General features: G+C 43.2%; 1 protein-coding gene across 1 annotated transcript in view; it reads right to left on the reverse strand.

Annotated features, from left to right (window-relative positions):
• astn2 (astrotactin 2) overlaps positions 1–20,857 on the reverse strand; it is a gene marked incomplete at its 5' end in the record, with an annotated part of 505,571 nt that overhangs the window by 19,115 nt on the left and 465,599 nt on the right. The window contains one exon of the mRNA XM_083793933.1: positions 9,470–9,611. Coding sequence (XP_083650059.1) covers positions 9,470–9,611 — 142 coding nt within the window. The remainder of the gene's footprint in view (positions 1–9,469; positions 9,612–20,857) is intronic.

Genomic DNA, 20,857 nt, shown 5'->3' on the forward strand with positions numbered 1-20,857 from the left:
GATATCGTATCGTCCTCCCAATATCGTGATATTGATTAGTTACAGTAGTACTAGTAGGCTACCCATTGTTGTGGACAGAGAAGTTATGGACAAGTTGCAAAGTTGCAGTCAGTGTTTTACTGTTTGGAGGAGGCAATATTCATGTACTTTTGTGACACAAAATATATTTTGGTATAAATAAGATTTTTGCCTTTTATGGTTATCTTTTCGTTTTCAGTTACACATATCGTGATATATCGTTGATGAAATCTCTTGCAATATAATGAATATCGCAATATATCACCAGTAAGATGCCTGAGGGCGAGAAGTGACCTTTAGGTCGTGTGCACACATCCGCCTGGGTGACAGCAGACTGCTGGGCGAGCGCTGGTGCTTTGGAATGGGGGGTCAGACCAACATATCCATCTGGGTGACATCTGACCACTGAAGTTCCCAGATTCGTGGGCCGTGAGCTCTTTCGAGATGTTCAAGTGGGCCCCGATCCGGAAAAGGTGGTGGAATGTCTGCCATGGCTTAGGGTTAACCAATTAACACTGGGGTCACTTTAGATTTTAGCGTTGGCTGTTCACACTAGCAGATGTACAAGCTTTTGAACATTTAAAAAAACAAAAATCTTGAAAGTGTGAGAACTACTGATTTAGTATGGTTCCCAAACCTTTTAGCCTGTGACCCAAAAGAGAGAATAGATGTTTGGGACCCAAACTAGTGAAACTAGCAGATCTACAAGTTCACAACGTGGCACAAAACGATGCATTTTTTTAAATGTATTAAATTTCGTAGACTTTTCTTTTATTTCTTCATGAACTTAGAAAAATTACTTAATCGATTTGCTTTTTAATCATTAAAAGAAATCCATCCATCCATCCAGACTTCCTTCTCCAGAGCAACATTAGTAACTTCCTCCTGGGGGATCCCGATGCGTTCCAAGGCCAGAGAGTCGATGTAATCCCTCCAACTGCGCCTTGGTCTGCCCCGGGGTCTCCTCCCAGTGGGACGTGCCTCGAGGACCTCGCTAGGGAGACGCCTGAGAGGCATCCTAACCAGATGCCCGAACCACCTAAGCTGGCTCCTTTCCAGGCGAAGAAGCAGCGACTCTACTCAGAGTCTCTCTCGCGTGACGGAACTTCTCACCCTATCTCTAACGGAGATGCCAGGCATCCGTCGGGTGATTTTTTGGGAATGCTTTTTGAAAATGTCTTGAATTAAATAATAATTAAAAACTAAATGTAGAAAAACAAAAATAGGGGACCCATAAAAAGGTTGAGGGTTTAAGTTTAAGTAGGGGTTGAGGGAACAGACATTCTCCCGGCAGCATCCCAGCATACATCTGGCCCCTGCCTGTTGTATCCCATGCTGCTGCTATTCTTGCAACTTTATTACCAGATAAGTAGCGGATGGAGGCAGTTGCCCAAGGAGAATAAAACGCTGATATCAAATGCACATCATCACAGCCATGTGCCCCCCCCCCCCCCCCCCCAGTACGTAAGTAAGTGCAAGTCTATTGGGCCACTGAAGACACATTTATCACGGCTATGAGATGTCCTTCCTAACAGCTTAAAATATAGTCGCTGTCAGGCAGAAACCTTGTATCTCCATATATATGTTTGAGGGCCGATAGCCCCTCCTATGTCCAGCTTTTGGTGTGTGTACATATAAACCACATTTTGTCCTAACACAAACATTAAATAGACAAAAGGTGACAAAGGTGAGGATGCAAATTCTGATTGGCCCGGAATGAGATGATGAGTATGAGTATGATGATGTACAATGATAAGAGCGCCCCTCACCTCACACGGGTGTGACTTTGACAAAAGTGGCACAAGTAGCAGATCTACAAGCTCACAACATGTCGCAATGTGACGCGTTGTGAGCTTGCAGATCATCTTTATTTCTTTGGTCTAAGTGAAAGTGGTAAAGTGTACCATGTAGGTATTATACATATTGAACCAATGAAAAGCATCAAAAATAGCTTGTTGTGACCAAATAATAACTACATTGGCTCCATTAGAACACATTCATTTTTCCCCTGCCTTTGTCTTTTTCTTTTTGCTTTCTGAAACGTAACTGTTTTGGACATACAAGGTTTATAGCTGACAGAGAGGATATGAGTATCCCCAGCGTGTTGATCTATATGGATTCATAAAGGCGTGCTCTGTCGGGCCTTTGAGCTGTGCCACGAGGCTGAGTGCTATATAAGCATCGCTGGCAGGGAGCATTCTGGAACGTTTCAGGAGCCTGCATGTGTCTTATGTGTGGACTCAGCTGTTTTCATTCCAGTCCTCCTCTTCCCTCACTAATAGGCCTTTTATTTTATAGTGATAGGCCTACTTATAATGACATTAAATGTATCCTTTACAAACCAAAGCCAAGGTCAAGGAACATCTGCAATTCCACTACTTTTTTTGGTCCATTGACAAAGTGCAAGACATGAATTACACCTCGTACATAATCCGTTTAACCATGCTTACGCCGAATGTAAATCCCGCCGTATGATGGGGTCCCGCACCGACAATAGCCGATCTACAAGCTCACAACACGTCGAACCGCAATGCGCCGCGAGCTTGTAAACGTGGCAATTTTTGGCAGACCATAATTCCATAAAATTATAAATCAGGGTGTTAGGACTGTGAGATATTACTGGCGAGGATGTTTGTTTGTCGAGGCTGTAACATCAGATTGGGGACAGGCCTGGCGTTCTCGATATAACGAGCCCAGCCACAGCACTGCGCTATAGCAGCACGTGACTCGTCTCCATATTTCACACTGTGACAATTTGGCTTCGGCGCCGCTAAGTGCAGGATGTGTTACGCGGTTTACGGCGACGACCACGAGAGCCGCGACCGCACATAATGTCCGTACAACCCCAGGCCAGGGTGGTCTGTGAGCTAAACCGCCCGCGTACTCTGAGCAGATATGTTTTATTTTTAAATTTCACTAGACTAGAAGGACAGTCCCTTGCAGCAACTTGTTTTCAAGGGGGTCCACTGTTGGCAGTGGTGGAAAGCAAAATAAGTACTTTCACTTATTAAGTACTGTACTACTGTATTTCTTACTTGTACTTCTGCTCCGCTACATTGCAGAGGCAAACGGTGTACTTTTACTCCACTGCATATATTTGAAAACCTTAGTTGGTAGTTACTTTGATTGTTATTACAAAACATTATAAACACTTCAGCCCTGTATACATTTCGGCCATTTGAAAATAATAATACCCTTCTAAATATTTGTAGACATTTGTAATCTTCCCATTTGGAAATGGGACATTCTGCATAGTAGTACTTTCTACTTTTGGTACTTTAAGTGCATTTTGATGCCAGTACACTTGTACTCAAGTACATTTTGAATTCCAGACTTTTACTTGTATAACAGAGTATTTCTAAATTGCAGTATTGATACTTTAAGTAGAAAATGTGAGTACTTTTTCCACCACTGCATGTTGGTGCATGTCGGCGAGGCCGGCATGCACCTCGCAACCGTGATGCTGCTTAAGTACATTTACTTAAGTACTGTACTTAAGTACAATTCTTAGTTATTTGTACTTTACTTAAGTAATTCCAATCTCCAATACTTTTACTCCACTACATCATATTGTACTTTCAGGCTACTCCACTACATTTATTTGAAAACTTTAGTTAGTTTGTAATTACTTTATAGATTTAAAATTGAAATAGCCGAAATTTAAATATATATATTTTTAAAAACGATATTTCATACATTTGAAAACTTGAAATGGGACATTACGCACAATGCATGCCGTACTTTTACTTTTAGTAGTACTTCAATACATTTTCATGCCAATACTTTTGTACATTTACTCAAGTATTAAGTTTTGAATTCCGGAACTTTTTACTTGTAACAGAGTATTTCTGCATTGCAGTATTGAGGCTAATTTCTTTCTCCCATCATTGCCCCATCGACAGCAGCATCCACCACTTCCACCATTGGGAGAGTGGAATAATGTGCCCTGGATAACTCAATCCAGCTGTCTATATTTTGTTATACCCCCCCCCCCCCCCTAAAACTAAATAACATGTCCAATGGGAATGGTAGAGACACCCAAGGGAGGATGTGGTATTAGGGATATTTTGTCCAGTCATCCTTGTTTAGAACTGATGCACGCAGTCAGCCACAGCATAATGTTTAATAAGGGGGAGGATTCTTTTTTACGGTAATGGGAAATACTCTTGCTCATGAAAAGTTTAGTCAGAAAGTGTATTAAAATTAAACGCATTGCAACAAAGTGTGAGTTGTATAAAAGGACATCATCACGTGACGGCGGAGAACAACAAAATGTGTTCCACACGCCGTGGCTGTAAACACCTATTTCAACATCTATTTTACTCCCCAAAGTTAAATAAGTCTGTCCTAAATTGCTCCTGCATAGTAATTATGGACAGACACCAATACCTGTTAGAAGGTGAGAGACAGCTCAACAATCAGGATCATTCTAGGCAATTAGACCAACCAATTTACATAGAGACAGCTAGAAAAGCCCAAGCCATTGTAAACAAACTGAGGGAAAAAAAGCACATAAATGCCAAACAACATCAATATTTAATAGGACAGGACAGCCCACGAGCTAGGATATTTTATCTTTTACCAAAAATACACAAAAGCCCGGATTCATGGACAATACCATATGAAATTCCACCCGGTAGACCAATTGTGTCAGACTGTGGCAGTGAGACTTATCAGACAGCAGAGTTTATTGAATATTTCCTAAACCCACTGTCGATAAAACACCCCAGTTTTATAAAAGACACTTACGATTTTGTGGACAAAATTAAAGCTATTATAGTAGGAAAGGAGGCCTTTCTGTTTTCGATAGATATAGACAGCCTCTACACAAACATTGAGACAGAAGCAGGCCTACTAGCAGTTAAAGAAGTCTTTAGTAAATACCCAGACACAAATCGACCAGAGGAGGAATTACTCCAATTACTAGACTTAAATCTAACCCAGAATGATTTTTCCTTTAACAACAAGTTTTATTTACAAATCAAAGGGACGGCCATGGGAAAGCGATTTGCACCATCTTATGCAAACATTTTTTAACACACTTAAACCAACACATTATTATAGGTTTCTGGATGATATTTTTGGAATATGGGAACATAGCAAGGAAGAATTCCAGGAATTTATTGATGTTCTAAATAGCCATCATAGATCCATAACGATAAAATTTGTGACACACACTGAAAGGATTGACTTTCTTGATGTAACAATCTTCAAGGGCCCAAACTTTAACACAAATGGGAAACTAGACTTAAATGTATTCTTTAAAGAAACAGACACCCACGCCCTATTACACAAAACGTCATTTCACCCGACACACTCCTACACAGGGATAGTCAAATCACAACTACTAAGATTCCATAGGATTTGCATGCAAAGAAGTGATTTCAAAATAGCTTGTAAAACACTATTTAAGGCCCTCATACTAAGAGGATACACTAGGACATTCCTCCGGAAAGCTCAAAGTACCTTCTTAGAAATAAGAGTGCGAGATCCAGGTCCTAAATTGGCCCTGATAACCAGTTATTCAACACAGAGCACACTAGCCAACAACAGAATAAAAAGGAATTTTGAGAACCGAACGGATGATCTTCTAAAAGATTATAAAATTATATCGGCCTACAGAAAAAACAAAAACCTTAAAGATTATCTAGTACACAGCAAGCTAAAAGAAATCAACACACCAGCACGCGAGGGACCAGAATACTTCAAACCCAAACAACGCGTGTTAGAGATTAAACAACAAATAACAACCAGAACCAGCAACTGCATTTACTTAATCACATGTGACAAATGTGGTTTACAATATGTCGGAGAAACGGGTAAAACAATAGGTACAAGGCTGGGACAACACAGATACAATATTAACAATGGAAGACAACCACAAGGTTTGTGCAACATTTCATGGCTCATGGCATTGAAGCTCTAAAATGCACAATCCCAACTGGACAGTAGGACAAAGACGTTTTAATGAAAAACAGTGGATTAAGAACCTCAACACGGATTTTCCTGGAGGCTTAAACATGCCTAAAATCAGATCTTGAACACAACAAAACTTAAACTCAGGATTAAACTGGAGAAATCTAAAAATGATTGGATCAGACTTCCTTCGGATACATGGCGAATGCATTTATTCCTTGCATTGTGCCTACACATGTTGCGACCTGTGGTCGCAACATGTGTAGGCACAGTGCACTGAAGTTTTCTAAAACTAAATAACATGTCCAATGGGAATGGTAGAGACACCCAAGGGAGGATGTGGTATTAGGGATATTTTGTCCAGTCATCCTTGTTTAGAACTGATGCACGCAGTCAGCCACAGCATAATGTTTAATAAGGGGGAGGATTATTTTTTACGGTAATGGGAAATACTCTTGCTCATGAAAAGTTTAGTCAGAAAGTGTATTAAAATTAAACACATTGCAACAAAGTGTGAGTTGTATAAAAGGACATCATCACGTGACGGCGGAGAACAACAAAATGTGTTCCACACGCCGTGGCTGTAAACACCTATTTCAACATCTATTTTACTCCCCAAAGTTAAATAAGTCTGTCCTAAATTGCACCTGGAAAAAAATAAGAAAATACATGTTTCACGTTTTCTTTCTTCGAATAACTGTTGTAAAAATGTAGTTTAGAAGGCATTGGTAGAATTGTCCCCATGTGGTCGTAATGGGTTAACCATGATGACTGTACAGTAGATCCCATCTAGGCATGCTACTGCCTCGAAGGTCTCCCACTGATATGTACACGTTGTGGAGGCTGACATCATCAGGTCTCCCACTGAAAGCTGGAAGTAGGAGGCAGTCAAACAGTGCACCTTTATCGGTGTTGTTATTATTACTGCAATTATTGTAATCAGTCACACTAAGAATTGCTACCACCAACCAAGTTTTTTCGTATCCAAAAATGGATACGAAAAAAGGGGGCTAAAGCTAGAACCAGCTAGCCCTGCTTGTTCACATGAAGTACTCTAGCAGTTTCTTGGCGAGTACTACATTCAATAGAAATCACATTTCTGTTTTGTCACCACACTGACTCTCCACTCTGGGACAATGGCCACACTGGGACAATGGACATGCAGAATGTCACCACTCTGGGACATTGACCACACTGCAATGTACATGCAAACAAGCTTACACTGCATTGTGATTTGTGGTCTGGACTCTGGACAATAGATTTGGTAGTCTAATCACGAAACAATTAGTCTAACCATGCACTTTAACCCTATATGCATAAGGGCTATTTGGGAAAATGGTCTTACAGATCGGCTGGTTTCAAAATATCTTTAATAACATGTATGCCTAACGTGAAACATTTTAGCAACACACATCTTCTATGGGGGTCCCTAGCTGGCACTAAATGTTTTCAGATGAGGGTCCATGGCCGAAGTAGATTGAGAACCACTGCTGTAGCAGGACAACATTTCCTGAACCATCGTCTCACACACACACACACACACACACACACACACACACACACACACACACACACACACACACACACACACACACACACACACACACACACACACACACACACACACACACACACACACACACACACACACACACACACACACACACACACACACACACACACACACACACACAATTATGTACTTCCCCCGGAAACTGTGTTTTTCGACCAAGAATGTAAACAGATCCGTAAAGTCTCAACGTCCCTAAATAAATTCCAGTACTTCCATTTGCACAACTCAAAAGTAGACTAGGTATTTCCCAGCGTGCAAACTCATGATGTCATGTCACATGCATTACGGGTCCATTTACACATTTGCAGAGCGTTAATAAATCACTCCTGGCCCAGGCCGTAGCGTAATGGTCTGGGCACCGGACTGGTGATCCAGTCGCGGTGTGCCGCGGGTTCGACTCCCGGACCCGACACGGCCTTTACCGCATGTCATCCCCCCATCTCTCTCCCGTTTCCTGTCAGCCTACTTTCTATCCCTTAAAAAGAAAAAATCAATAAAGGCGTAAGCCGCAAAAAAAATATCTTAAAAAAAAAAAAAAAAATCACTCCTTGGGCTAAATTTGGCCATAGCCACTTCAGACCTCATCATATTCGTGATATGACGGCTATGGCCGTTTTTAGCTGAATGAGTGTTTTTCGTGCAAAACTAACAGTTGCAATGGATTCAGAATCATGAAAGACCCCTAGTTTGACCCGTCCCATGCTACTTAAAGCATAATGACATTTAAAAAATGTTGCCTTATATTGGATGTTAATGGTAACCCAGCTTATTATGTTAATTATGAAAATTGCCTAACATATATGCAAGTTAGCATCCGGCAGTTTCTAAATGCTGGGGACCCATACTAATACTATACTCCACATTTCTAACATAAAACTTTAGGGTACTCAAAATACCCAAGTGGACTATGAGGGCGAGAAGCCTAATAGGAGAGGTCGCGTGCACTGGCCATATAAGCGTGTCTTGAGTGTACAGGGTTTGATGAGGTCAGATCAACGTATATAAAGTCAGAACAGTTCAGCTCCATATATGGAGATCTAAGGGTGGTAGCGGTGGCAGTGTCTTGAGTGTACAGGGTTTGATGAGGGCCTAGGGCTGGGGCCTTAATTTCCGAGCCTGTTGAGAACTCTAGTTTTCACCATCTTGTCAATATTTGCTGCACAAATAACTTTGGGGCAGGCCCGTCTAAAGTTAAAATGTACAGGTATCAGTCAAAACGGAGACATCAAAGAGGAAGGATGGATGGGGAAGGATCAACATAAGGAACAGGTTCTGACATATATCCATATACTAATATTGATGACATCAGGGATCTCCATATGGTCTTAATTGCGACAGCAGGTCGCATTTACTATGATATGATCCCTGATTTACTATCATCCCTGATTTCATATTGATGTCACGAGACCTGGGCAGTGGACACAATATATGGGGATTTTGAGGGACAAAAATATATGGGGATTTTTAGTGACAAAAAAAACACAAGGTTTCATAGTTAACTGCGACCTTCGGTGGCAATAAGGTTTTTGTCAACTAAATCTTGGCGGGCCGTGATGCGTCATAATGCCTGGATTACACTGAAAATAGACAATCTACGCTTCTGTAGATCTGCTTTTTTTGGAGCACAACCAATACATTACTAGTCTAATTCTATACTGGATCTCTTCTCCACTAGTCCCTCCTTAACATTTTATATTGACAAAATTGCCAAGATATGTAGTTACTAGTCGTCACCACAGCTTCATTTTTATTTGTTTTTAGTGGACTACAAAAATGTAGTTCACTAAAACTGGACTAACAATAAAACATTTCAGATGACTAAAATATGACAAAAAACTCAATTAAATGCTATTCAAAGGACTATGGACTAAAAAAATCAAAAAAAATCAATACTGGGTGGCAGCAGGGGTCACCAACATGTCCGTACACGGACTATGTCTTTATGTGTTTCTGCAGGCTTACTTGTACAGGCTGTCTGGTTCGAGGCACTTGAAGACGACAGAGTAGAGGACTGAGTGAGGATGCTCCCCGCTGCGTCTCCCCGCCACCACACAGGACGAGCCCAGGCCAGAGAACAGGTCGTCCACTAGGCTCAGCACCTCACCTGCAAAGCGGTGGACAGTTAAAAGCATTATAGGCCAGTGGTTTTCAACCCTTTTCAGGTCAAGGCCCAATATAAAATTTGGCAGTTTTGTTGTCGTTGGATAAGATTTTGTCCACAATTCCATGCTGTATTGATGTTGGTACCATTAGAGATAACAGGCAAACGTTCAAAATCAAAATAACAATTATTCTACTGTACATTCTCTAATTGTGTAGACTTGTAAAATAAGTAATGTAATGCAGATGTTTAACAACAATTTAACTCTTGAGGGCGTAAAATGAAACCAAATGGACTAGGGATGTCCCGATACACTTTTTTTGTTCCTGATCCGATCCCGATACCACAAAGGTCGATTTAATGGACCCTTACGGGTCCATTTGGTTTCATTTTACGTTCCCAAGAGTTAAAGATCTATAAGGGTCCATTTGGTTACCAACTCTCCATCATTTAGCTGGGGACCACCTGGAACCCCCTCAAGGACCACCGGTGGTCCCCGGACCACTGGTTGAAAACCACTGCATTAGGCTATACTCAAGTGTTTAAGTGCAAAATTACAAACATTTTGTTGTTTTGAAAAAAAGGATAAGAGGTCCGGTTTTGTTGTGAGAAATTGCAAGAGTTTTCTCGCAATTCAAAACAAAAACTTTCTTTGGTTTGGTTCCTTGGGGAAAAAATTAAGAAATAAAGGAAAAAAATAAGTTGTGAATTTTGCCGTGAATTAATATAAACGTTCTTTAGAAGAAGAATTCTACTTCAGCATTGAATTTAGCCGTTTTGACTCTTCATGTTCCGAGCCGTTCTTCTATGGTTTCACCTCTGCTCAGTCCGTTGGGAGCCATTTGGACAGCACCGAGCCTGAGGCCAAATTAAATAGGACTGTTTTCTGGCAGGAGCCCCTACACGGTACATTATAGAACTGTAGGAAAGCAGCGATTCTTTCCTTTATCCCATTAATACCTGAGGCCCATTCTACAAAATGACTTCTGAATCAGTTTTCTGAAGAAAAAAAAAAGTGTTGCTATTTCATTGGTGTTCAAAAAGTTGTCATGTCCCACAATGAAATGCATTTGGCCGCGGACCGCCATTACACAATATTTAATTCCAGGGACGCCCAGAAGCAACGATTTGCACTGTGAGCTCGTAGGCTATGGGCTCTATTTTCGTCCATGCTAAACCCCTTATCCTTAAACTACGTTTTTGAAAAGTTAAAATGGCCTTCTACATCAACACGTTGTGAGCTTGTAGATTGGCTATTTTAAAGATGGAGTGCCAAGATTCTTTTCCACCCTAAAACAGTATCAGGTATTATTATAATATAAGGAGGAAGAACTTGTTCCAAAAAGTGTACAGTATTTGTTAAAATCATGCTTTTATGTGGACATGACCACCAGTTCATTAAGTATGCCTGGATTGCCTGGTGGGTGGTGTGGGTGTTGATCCACCTGAACTGAAGCCGCACCCACAGCTGTAGTTGTATGATAAAGGGGGAGGGGCTAATAGTGTGATGTCACTATATTACTGTTTATTTCATTGGCCCGTTTGACTGTCAAGGGTTCACCCTCCAGGAAGAAACCCCAAATACAAAGTTAATACACCATTGCACATTAAAACGACTCCAGGGTGTCTAATGAAGTACTGTCACCTCATAGACACATGACAAACTGGAAAAATACAAAAATTGTGGCACTCCATCTTTAACTATTCAAACATGTTTTTCAAAATAGTAAAAAAGGCAAAGTAGTTTAGGGATAAGGGGTTTAGCATGGACAAAAATAGAGGCCTATATCTGCTGTTTTTTAATAGCCAAATAAATGTGAAGTGAACACAGGTGCTTGCCCGGTTCCAATGGGTTATGGGCACATGGTACTGTTACAATGATATCTCACTGAGCGCCCGGCCGGCTCACAAAACACCACTTCACAAGTTGTGAAATATCTTTCATGTCAGCTTACGGGAAAGGCAAGCGACGCACACTTGTTCATTCAGACACAGACATGCGCGCACGCACGCACGCACGCACGCACACAGGTTTCCAGAGCTCGTGGGGGTGATGGAAAAAAGAGGGAGCTGTCAAAACAGTTTAAAAGCACTCAAACGGTTGGATTTCCAACTATTTCTACAAGAGGTAAAGGGCAGCTTAGTTTTAGCTTATGATACATGGGCCAACTTATAAACATGGGGAGTCTGGCTGCTTGGGGCACAAGGGGATGGTAAGAAAAGGTTGCAGAAGAGGAGGAAAAAGGACTGCACGAACGAATGATTTGACCTTTTCACAAAAAGAGCTCTGTGTATAGGAGGTCCCCCCCCCCCCACCCCCCACAAATACATTCCTGTACTGCTGAGCTCCTAGTGCCAGAGTTGCTCTTTCGAAGGCTTTCCCTCGCTTTAACATGAATCTCAAATTGGATTCATTTATTCTGGTGCTAAGCCCGCATGCAGGGCTGCGAACGCCATTCTCGATTTGGCCCTAGAATCGTATTTGTGATCCCAAGTGTTTTTAATCTAACAATGTCCCGCAAATCTCCCCGCTGACGTTGATGAAGAACTACTACCACAGATTTCAAGTTGGGATTTTCATGTATTTACGTTCACTATAAACAACTGACATCACGGGCTTCCATGCTTTTTACAGTGCCTGTAAAACACAACACTTTCTCAAACGACGCGACCATATGTACAGTACAGATCACAAACTGTACTGTACATATCTTCATAATCTCTGGGTGAATCGTTCTTATTTAGAAACAATAGAGAGCATATTCTCATATAACCTCAGGCACTGCAAATATGTCTCTGCCTTCAAAAGACCACGATGATTAGTTGTGTCACCTAACAGAGAGCCTTTATTAAAAACATTCTTTTAATGTGTGAGCCATTTTTTTCATGGCACAAATCCTCAGTGTTAATTTATCCATTTGTTACTCAGAGCGTGTACAAATGTAACCACATGGACCCATTAAAGGGTCCATGTGGTTACATGTGTACACTCTCTGAGTTAACGTTTTAATGTCCTCTCCCAAAGGACAGATGTAGTTGGCAATTGTAACACTCAAACCCGGTTTCTCCAGCCTGCGCGGGAGACCAAACATCTGCCGCTCAGCTGAGAGGGAATACCCCGCTTGTCCGTGCGGGATATATTGTGCTAATGAGCTTTGGGCAGTACTATTTCTTGTCAACCTGCAGTAGGTGTCCTACCCCAGTGGTTCTCAACCTTTCCAGGCCACAACCCCCCAAAAATAATTTTGAACTAGGGACACCCCAACCATGGAATTATAGGAGTTGAGGCATTACATTTTAGATTGACTCGGTTCCGCAGATAACTATTGTGAAAATAGCCGATCTAGAAGCTCACAACTAGCAGAGATCCCTGCCTACATCCATCCATCTTCAGCCGCTTATACTGAATCGGGTCGTGGGGGTAACAGTTCCAACAGAGATTTCCAGTCTTCCCTTTTTCCCCACCGAGCAACTTCCTCCTGGGAGATCCCGAAACGTTCCCAGGCCATTGTGGAGATAGTCCCCCCTCACATCTGGTCCTTGGTCTTCCACGGGGTCTCTTTCCAGTGGGAGACGCTCGGACCTCTGTATTCTGTACTAGATGCCAGAACCGCCTAAGTTGGCTCCTTTCCAAGTCAAGGAGCAGCGGTTCTAAATGCAGTGAATCGACTAAAAAGTGGGTGGAAACGAATACAGAATTTTTACAAACAATAACACCATTGCAGAAAGACTCGAGCAGTCCTTTATGTTGATGTTTCCAAAGCAGTTAAGTGGGTGTAGGTTCGTTAGCACTGCTACATGGTTCTCTCCACCCTTCAAGCCCCATACATCACCCCCATACGTCACCAGACGTATCAGCAAGCGTCCATGGCCACACAATAAGACCGAATGATTCATTGAGACAGTGAAAACGACCAAAGCAAGGATGACACATTTTCTACAGACATAACAGAATCAAATTTGTCACATACAACAGTATTTCTTTTTTTTTCTTCTCATTTTATATCGGGCCGTATAAAAATAAATGAAAGAAAGCGCCTCTGTCGTCACATCAGAGACTAACACGAAACAGGTGGCCCTGATGGAAGACAGACTAATGGAAGGAGAAAAAAAACAAACGGCAGAGAAAAAAGTAATTAAATAGATAGAAAGCAAAGCAAATGAAGTGCAGATCTGCCCCATAAATTGCATTGTGGTGGCTCAGCGATATTCAGCCCAGGGCCACACATACGGTGGACACGCTTAACAGGCAGATGTTTATTTAACTCCTCTCGCCCCGTCGGAGGACACTGCGGCGCAGACCCTCTCTCGGCGGCCACATCAAAAAGCTCCACTTCTTCTCCTGTGCCCACTAAAAGACTTTACGGGTATCCTCTCAGATCTTCCTACGGAATAACTCACCTGCACTGTCAAACACTACCTTGTTCATTTAAAACGTTTAAAATGAACATGCTTTAAATCTAAAGCTTCATCCTGGAGCTGACTGGTCACAATGGAGTAAATATGCAACGCAACGCAACCAGCACACCAGTGGTTTGGAGGTGCCGGTCTCCCTACTCTTCCATTGAGCAATTTAGACCCTGCAGGACACGCGTGTGCGTGCGTGCGTATGACGCCTGTATGTTTTGATAATCAGAATAAATCAGTGGGAAGGGGGCACGGTGTGTGCCCCCTGTGACGGTGTGACGTCAGTGATAACAGACAGACAGACAGACAGTGTCGGTGCAAGTGCTCTCATTGGCTGCAATACAGGACTTCCCGGGACGCGATCGCAACCCATTTCATACTGTACGATGTCCAGTCTGCGACGGAGCCAAATATCAAACCTGCTAGATATTCAGGCAGGTTTGATATTAAGGTGTGATTTGGGGCCCTGAGGATGAATTCAAAATGAATATTAACATCCTAATACTCTCCAATCTTTAGATAGGGAGGGGGGTGACAGGCAGTATGCTGTCAGAATATGACCCCCCAGTCAAAAACATGTGTTTTAAATAGACACTTGTGCTTTCTAGGAATCCAGGGTATGATTTGGGGCCTGTTTCTAGTTGAGACATGACCTTTGAGTCACGTCCTGTGACAGCCCACAGTGTGTGCCCCCTGTGACAGACGGCCAGAGCAGTCTGTAGTGCTGTCGCCTCACAGCTAGAAGGTCCTGGGTTCGATTCCCGCCGGGGGCGCTGTGGGCGTGTTCTCTCCTCCACGTCATCAGTGCCCATACCAATAGGGCCTTTCTGTGTGGAGTTTGCATGTTCTCCCCGTGTCTCCTAGGGCAGGTACCCTCACGAAAAAACATGCAGTAATCCTGGTCTCTATACTGCCTCTGATGCATGCAATTATCACATAATCCAGAGTTTTCTAAAGAGGCCCAAAGCCAAACATATATTATACCGATGGACACGACTGGCCCATTTGTGAACCAACCCAGCTTATGATCGCAATATGTGCGATTTTCAGTCCACAACATTGCGTCGTGGGCCGGAAATAGCCACTCGACAAGCCTATACAACGTGTTGTCAGCTTGTAGATCTGCTATTTTTGGCGCGTGACATCGACGTAGTCTAAATCAGGCTTTGCTCACGCAAGAAACGTATTGAATAGCGCATGGCTGCTTTATCCGACTTTAGCTACAGTACATGTACAATAAAACACACACACACACACACACACACGCACACAGTCTCACAGGGAGCCGTAGGCAAAAAGAAAGAGAAAGTAAAAGAGGGGACGAGGCAGGAGGAGGAGGAGGAGGGAGGTGTATATAGCAGGTTGCGTCCATCCAAAGCCCTGCGGCTTGCTGCTCCTGCATGCATGGTTAGCTAAAAGTGACATAGTATTCAGATGTGTTCACATCAGCTGGTCGCAGCATACGCACACACGCCCGCGTGCACACGCTCACACATGCCCGCGTGCACACACTCACACGTGCGCACACACACACACACGTGCACACACACACACACACACACACACACACACACACACACACACACACACACACACACACACACACACACACACACACACACACACACACACACACACACACACACACACACACACACACACACACACACACACACACACACACACACACACACACACACACACACACACACCAGATGGTAACATCTTTTCCTGCTCTCTCCCAGGACACTCTCTCTCTCTCTCTCTCTCTCTCTGTGGGCTTGGGACTATTTTAGTGCGGTTCCCAACCAGAAATAGAGAGAGAGAGAGAGAGAGAGAGAGAGAGAGAGAGAGAGAGAGAGAGAGAGAGAGAGAGAGACCAGGCAGGCACGCGTTTTACTACCTATGTGAAGTACCTTGACACCTCTAACTTCCTGTGACTGGTACTGAAACACTTTGCCAGATGCAGCCCCCCCCCCCCCCCCCCAGCTGCTGTCTTGCGTTTGTTCTACTGCACTGTTTCCCAAACAGTGGGTCTGGACCCATTTGTGGGTCAGGCCACAGACCAATTTTTATGGGTCACGACTTAAGTAAAAATCCCATTTTCTTTTCATACATTACATTTTTTTTAAACATTTAAAGAAACAAAAAAAAATCTAAGAAATCCCATGAATTAAAAAATATATATACATAATTAAGACCTATTGTGAAAATAGACGATCTGGGAGCTTGCAGCGTGGCACGAAGCGACACGTGCTCTTGTAGATCTGCAGTTTTTTGAGTGGTGCAACCACTCCAAGTGAACCAATATTATACAGCGCTTGCTCCAGGCGCAAGCCGCCCCTCTAGACCAGAAAGCAGTGTTGAATTCGTCGACTAATACTAAGACGATAAATGTTCGTCGACTACTTCACTGACGAATCAGCTATTTTCAGAAAGTGTAAAATCAGTCATTACGATGGCATCAAGGCCAGCCAAAATACACTTTAGTCGACTAAATCAACTGTAGATTTAGTGGTGGATTATATTATTGATTATTGATATAACGGATGTAAAAACACAGTAATTTAACTTTGGAAGTGTAACCAAATGGAGCTGCTTGTTCATTTGCACCTCGAAACACCTCTATAGCCGAGCTAGAAAACACCAAAGACGGCTTGGTTCAATATATTTTAACATAATTCATGCTACTACTGTACAGTATACATCACTTGTTAGCTGCAAAATTAGTTATTCTGTCTTTGCAAAGGACTGGACTTGTGTTTTGTTTTTGGATGAATAATGCATTGGCTGTCATGACATCTCGTCTTAGCATTGACTTTGCACTTTTCACCCCTTGGAACTGGGAAAAGTGGAAAAGTGGCAGATGAACGCCATGAATGCACCGTGCGTGTGCGTGCGAGTCATGAACGAGCACCGCCGCTGTTGTGTATTGGCTTGCACGTTCATGTGTTATGGCCCAGTGCCGATCGAGCTGCAGTACCTATGATCAGCCAGCATGTCCATTTCGCTTCAATGCTTCCTCTCGGGCAAGCATCCTGCCAGGCTATGGGCCAGGACTAGCCAAGCATCCTGCCAGGCTATGGGCCAGGACTAGCCAAGCATCCTGCCAGGCTATGGGCCAGGACTAGCCAAGCATCCTGCCAGGCTATGGGCCAGGACTAGCCAAGCATCCTGCCAGGCTATGGGCCAGGACTAGCCAAGCATCCTGCCAGGCTATGGGGTCAGGACTAGCCAAAAAATGCAGACATGCACTTTGAGTGGATTTGCTGCATGAACACAATAATGTTCCCAGGCAGGCACCCTCCAATCATCACTGTAAAGTACCGTTTCAGCATGTATCGATCATCGACTATGTTTTACAATTCATCACATTTGCTGAACTAGTTCCAGGTGAGAGGCCAGACCAACAACAGCAGGAATACTTTAAGGCACGATGCCAAGCGTATTACTTCATCTTGTGAAGGACCTGTAAAGTTTAGCGGGGCAGCAGAAGGCCAATACTTATACATTTCATGCATCATGGCAATACAAACATCTTTTTTTATTTTATTTTTTTAAGATATTTTTTTTGCGGCTTACGCCTTTTATTGATTTTTTAAGGGACAGATAGTAGGCTGACAGGAAACGGGAGAGAGATGGGGGGATGACATGCGGTAAAGGCCGTGTCGGGTTCGGGAGTCGAACCCGCGGCACACTGCGACTGGATCACCAGTCCGGTGCCCAGACCGTTACGCTACGGCCTGGGCCAATACAAACATCATTGACACAAGGAATTACTAATCACACTTTTACGGATTACAGAGATATCTTAATGCCATGAAATCTGTGCAGAATTATGTGTATAGGATCTGTCTTTAGAGTTTGGAGGATGACATGCAGACGCTGCAGGGCCTTTTTTGTAATGCCATGTTCGTCCTAGTGACGACAACATGCTTTACACTATACTTTGTGGAGAAGATTCAGAGCATCTTCATTTTAGAGCACATATTATAAAAACACATTGGCTATACTGATTTGCGCACAGGATCCAAGTTAGCCCATTAAGACCTGAGGCAATGCCTTCTAAATCAGTAGCTCTCAAACTTTTTTGAAATTCAAAATGCAAGCTCGCAGCACGGCAACTTCAATGCCTGAGGAGTGAGCAGGCCACTCCTTATCACCTGACAGGGGTGAGTTTCCCCGGCTGGACGTGGCGCGTGGAAGGAACAATTTATTACAACCAGTTCCTTTGCCCCTCCATCAGGCACCCCGGCTGACCAGGAGGAGGCAGTATAGAGACCAGGATTACAGCATGTTATTTTGTGAGGGTACCTACCCTAGGGGACACGGAGAGAACATGCAAACTCCACACAGGAAGGCCATTTTGGGTATGGGCACTGATGACGTGGAGGAGAGTACACACCTCCAGCGCCCAAAGCAGCCCCGGCGGGAATCAAACCCGGGACGTTTTAGCTGTGAGGCGACAGCGCTACCGACTGCACCACGGTGCCCCCTTGTAAGGGGCACGGTGGTGCTATAAAGCAAATTCCTGAGAATTAACTGCGCCCTGAGAGTGTAAGAAAAATGTGCCTGAAAGGGTCAAGCCTACAGCATAACTACCGGTTCAATATTTCCTCTCCCTCAAAAATAATTTCTGGAATATTTTCTTTTCCTAAAATTGAAACCCTCTTAAATACCACCTAAGTTCTCGTAATTCTCACTCTCATGCCGCACGTCTCTGGTGCTCTTGTCCAGGTACCGTACTTGCACAGTGGGCTCATTTCAAATGAGAGCTTTATATTTCCACTGGGCTGCCAAAGCTGCTAGCGGCCTCTTCTGTTAAAACTGTCAGCACTCTTTCCTTTACTCCGAGCACTGGGCCTGCATGACTTTATCGTACACGCTAGCGCACGCACGCACGCACACACGCAATGCTGGATGCAAAAATGCACCCATAGCCATACATTGCATTCAGATATTGTGGTGCAGGGTGACTAAGTGATATATGGTTATAGGGGCCGGTGTCGTGGCTTGGCCTAAAACCGTTTTCAAACGCCAAAATATTTCAGAGCTCAGGTACAAATAAAAACGCCACGGCGTGAACGTGCGAGCACGTTATAAACACTCAGTGCCACGTCACGCTGCTATGGGGTTTCCAAAAACGTGGTGCTCCCATCGTAAACAATTCAAAACAAACGCTGTGTGGGGGGGAAAAAAGTATTTGCAATGTGGACACGGCCTCTTAGAGGTTTGTCCCTGGCTGAAAATTGCAGTTGTGGAAAAAGTATCAATGGGGCCAACTGCAGTGTAGAAATATACTCTGTATTCCCATTCACTCTCCTGCAGCCCTCCTCTTTCGGTGGTGCGTCTTTGTTTTCATTCCTACTAACAAACTCCATGCACACGTGGTTGCCGACAGATTCCCGCTTCACTTTAGTGTGTCACATGGCGTAAGGCGATTATACACATGCATCTATGAGACTACCAAGTTACAACATCCATACAATTTACTTGAAAGTTACACATTATTTACTTTAATGGTACATGCATACACGCGGACATGCACACCTACACAGAGCCGCTTTTTAGGTAGTGCGAACGGTGCGGCCGCACATGTAGGGCCCTCGCAGCCTCGCGCCTTGCGGTGCACCTTGCCTTGTGAGGCCTCACAAGGCGCGAGGCCTCACAAGGCGCGAGGACTCGTCTTGTAGATCTGCTATGTTTCAATAGCTAAAGCATACCATAATGCTTAATACACCAAAAGGGGTTCCAGACAAGAATGGGATGCCGGTTCTACAAATGCCTTCTAAATCAGCAGTTCTCACACTATATTCGACATTTTTCTAACTTTTTCTTTTTTTAGTGCCATTTTTGAACAGCCAATGCTAAAATCAAAAATTGAGAGAGATGCTTTCCCAGTTTTAAGGCGTTAAAGTAGCAATATCAATAGGAAAATACTCTGTTATAAATAAAAGGCCTGGATTTTACTTGACTAAAGTACTCAAACATTGTGTGTCGCATCGGGACATGTTGTGACCTTGAAAATCGTATAGCCAAAGTGTCAAATAGAGCAGTATATAGTTCTCAACCGTTTTCACACCATCTGAAAATGTTGTCCGCCATGCAGGGACCCCCATGAGAGCAGACTGGTGTTAAAAACAATTATTCAACTCTTTCAAGACTTCAAGACAAAATAGCAGATATAGTAACAAATTTAGCTTGGGACCCCCAGGAACCCCTCCGAAAGACCCTTGGGGGTTCCCGGACCCCACGCTGAGATGTAAGTTTTGTAATAATAATTCAAATCTAATAAGTATAGCTTGTAACTAAAGCTGTCAATTACAAATTGTAGTGGAGTAAAAAGTACAATATTTGCCTCTGAGATGCGAGTGTAGAAAGTCTGAAGTATCGATTGAAACACTTACATACTCATTCAGTATTTGAGTAAATGTACTTTACACCACTGCAAAGGAGTCCCATGTACTCCGTCAAGCCACAGCCATCAAAAAGTGCACACAAAAATAACAGGCCAGCCTCGAAAGGCACAGAAGAAGAAATTAAAAACAGTGGATTTGGGAGTGAATGAAACAAAAAAAAAGTTTCGATATATGGAAAGAAAAGCGGATTAATGAAGATTAAGTTATTTCCACTTTCTCCTTTCATTTCTCCCCCCGCGTGCCACCGCAAAGGATGCAGGCATGGTGGAAAGTCACAATAATAGTTAAAAATGAAGCCATTTTTTGGCAGCTAATGGCCCAAACCAAACATTAAAATGTTCATCTGTTATTTATCAACCCGAGGGGGGGGGGGAGACCATTCTCCAACATGTGGCCCACATATACAGTAACAGTATGAAAGGA

Source organism: Protomyctophum parallelum (assembly GCF_964188405.1).
Source record: "Protomyctophum parallelum genome assembly, chromosome: 21".
NCBI classification, from domain to species: domain Eukaryota; kingdom Metazoa; phylum Chordata; class Actinopteri; order Myctophiformes; family Myctophidae; genus Protomyctophum; species Protomyctophum parallelum.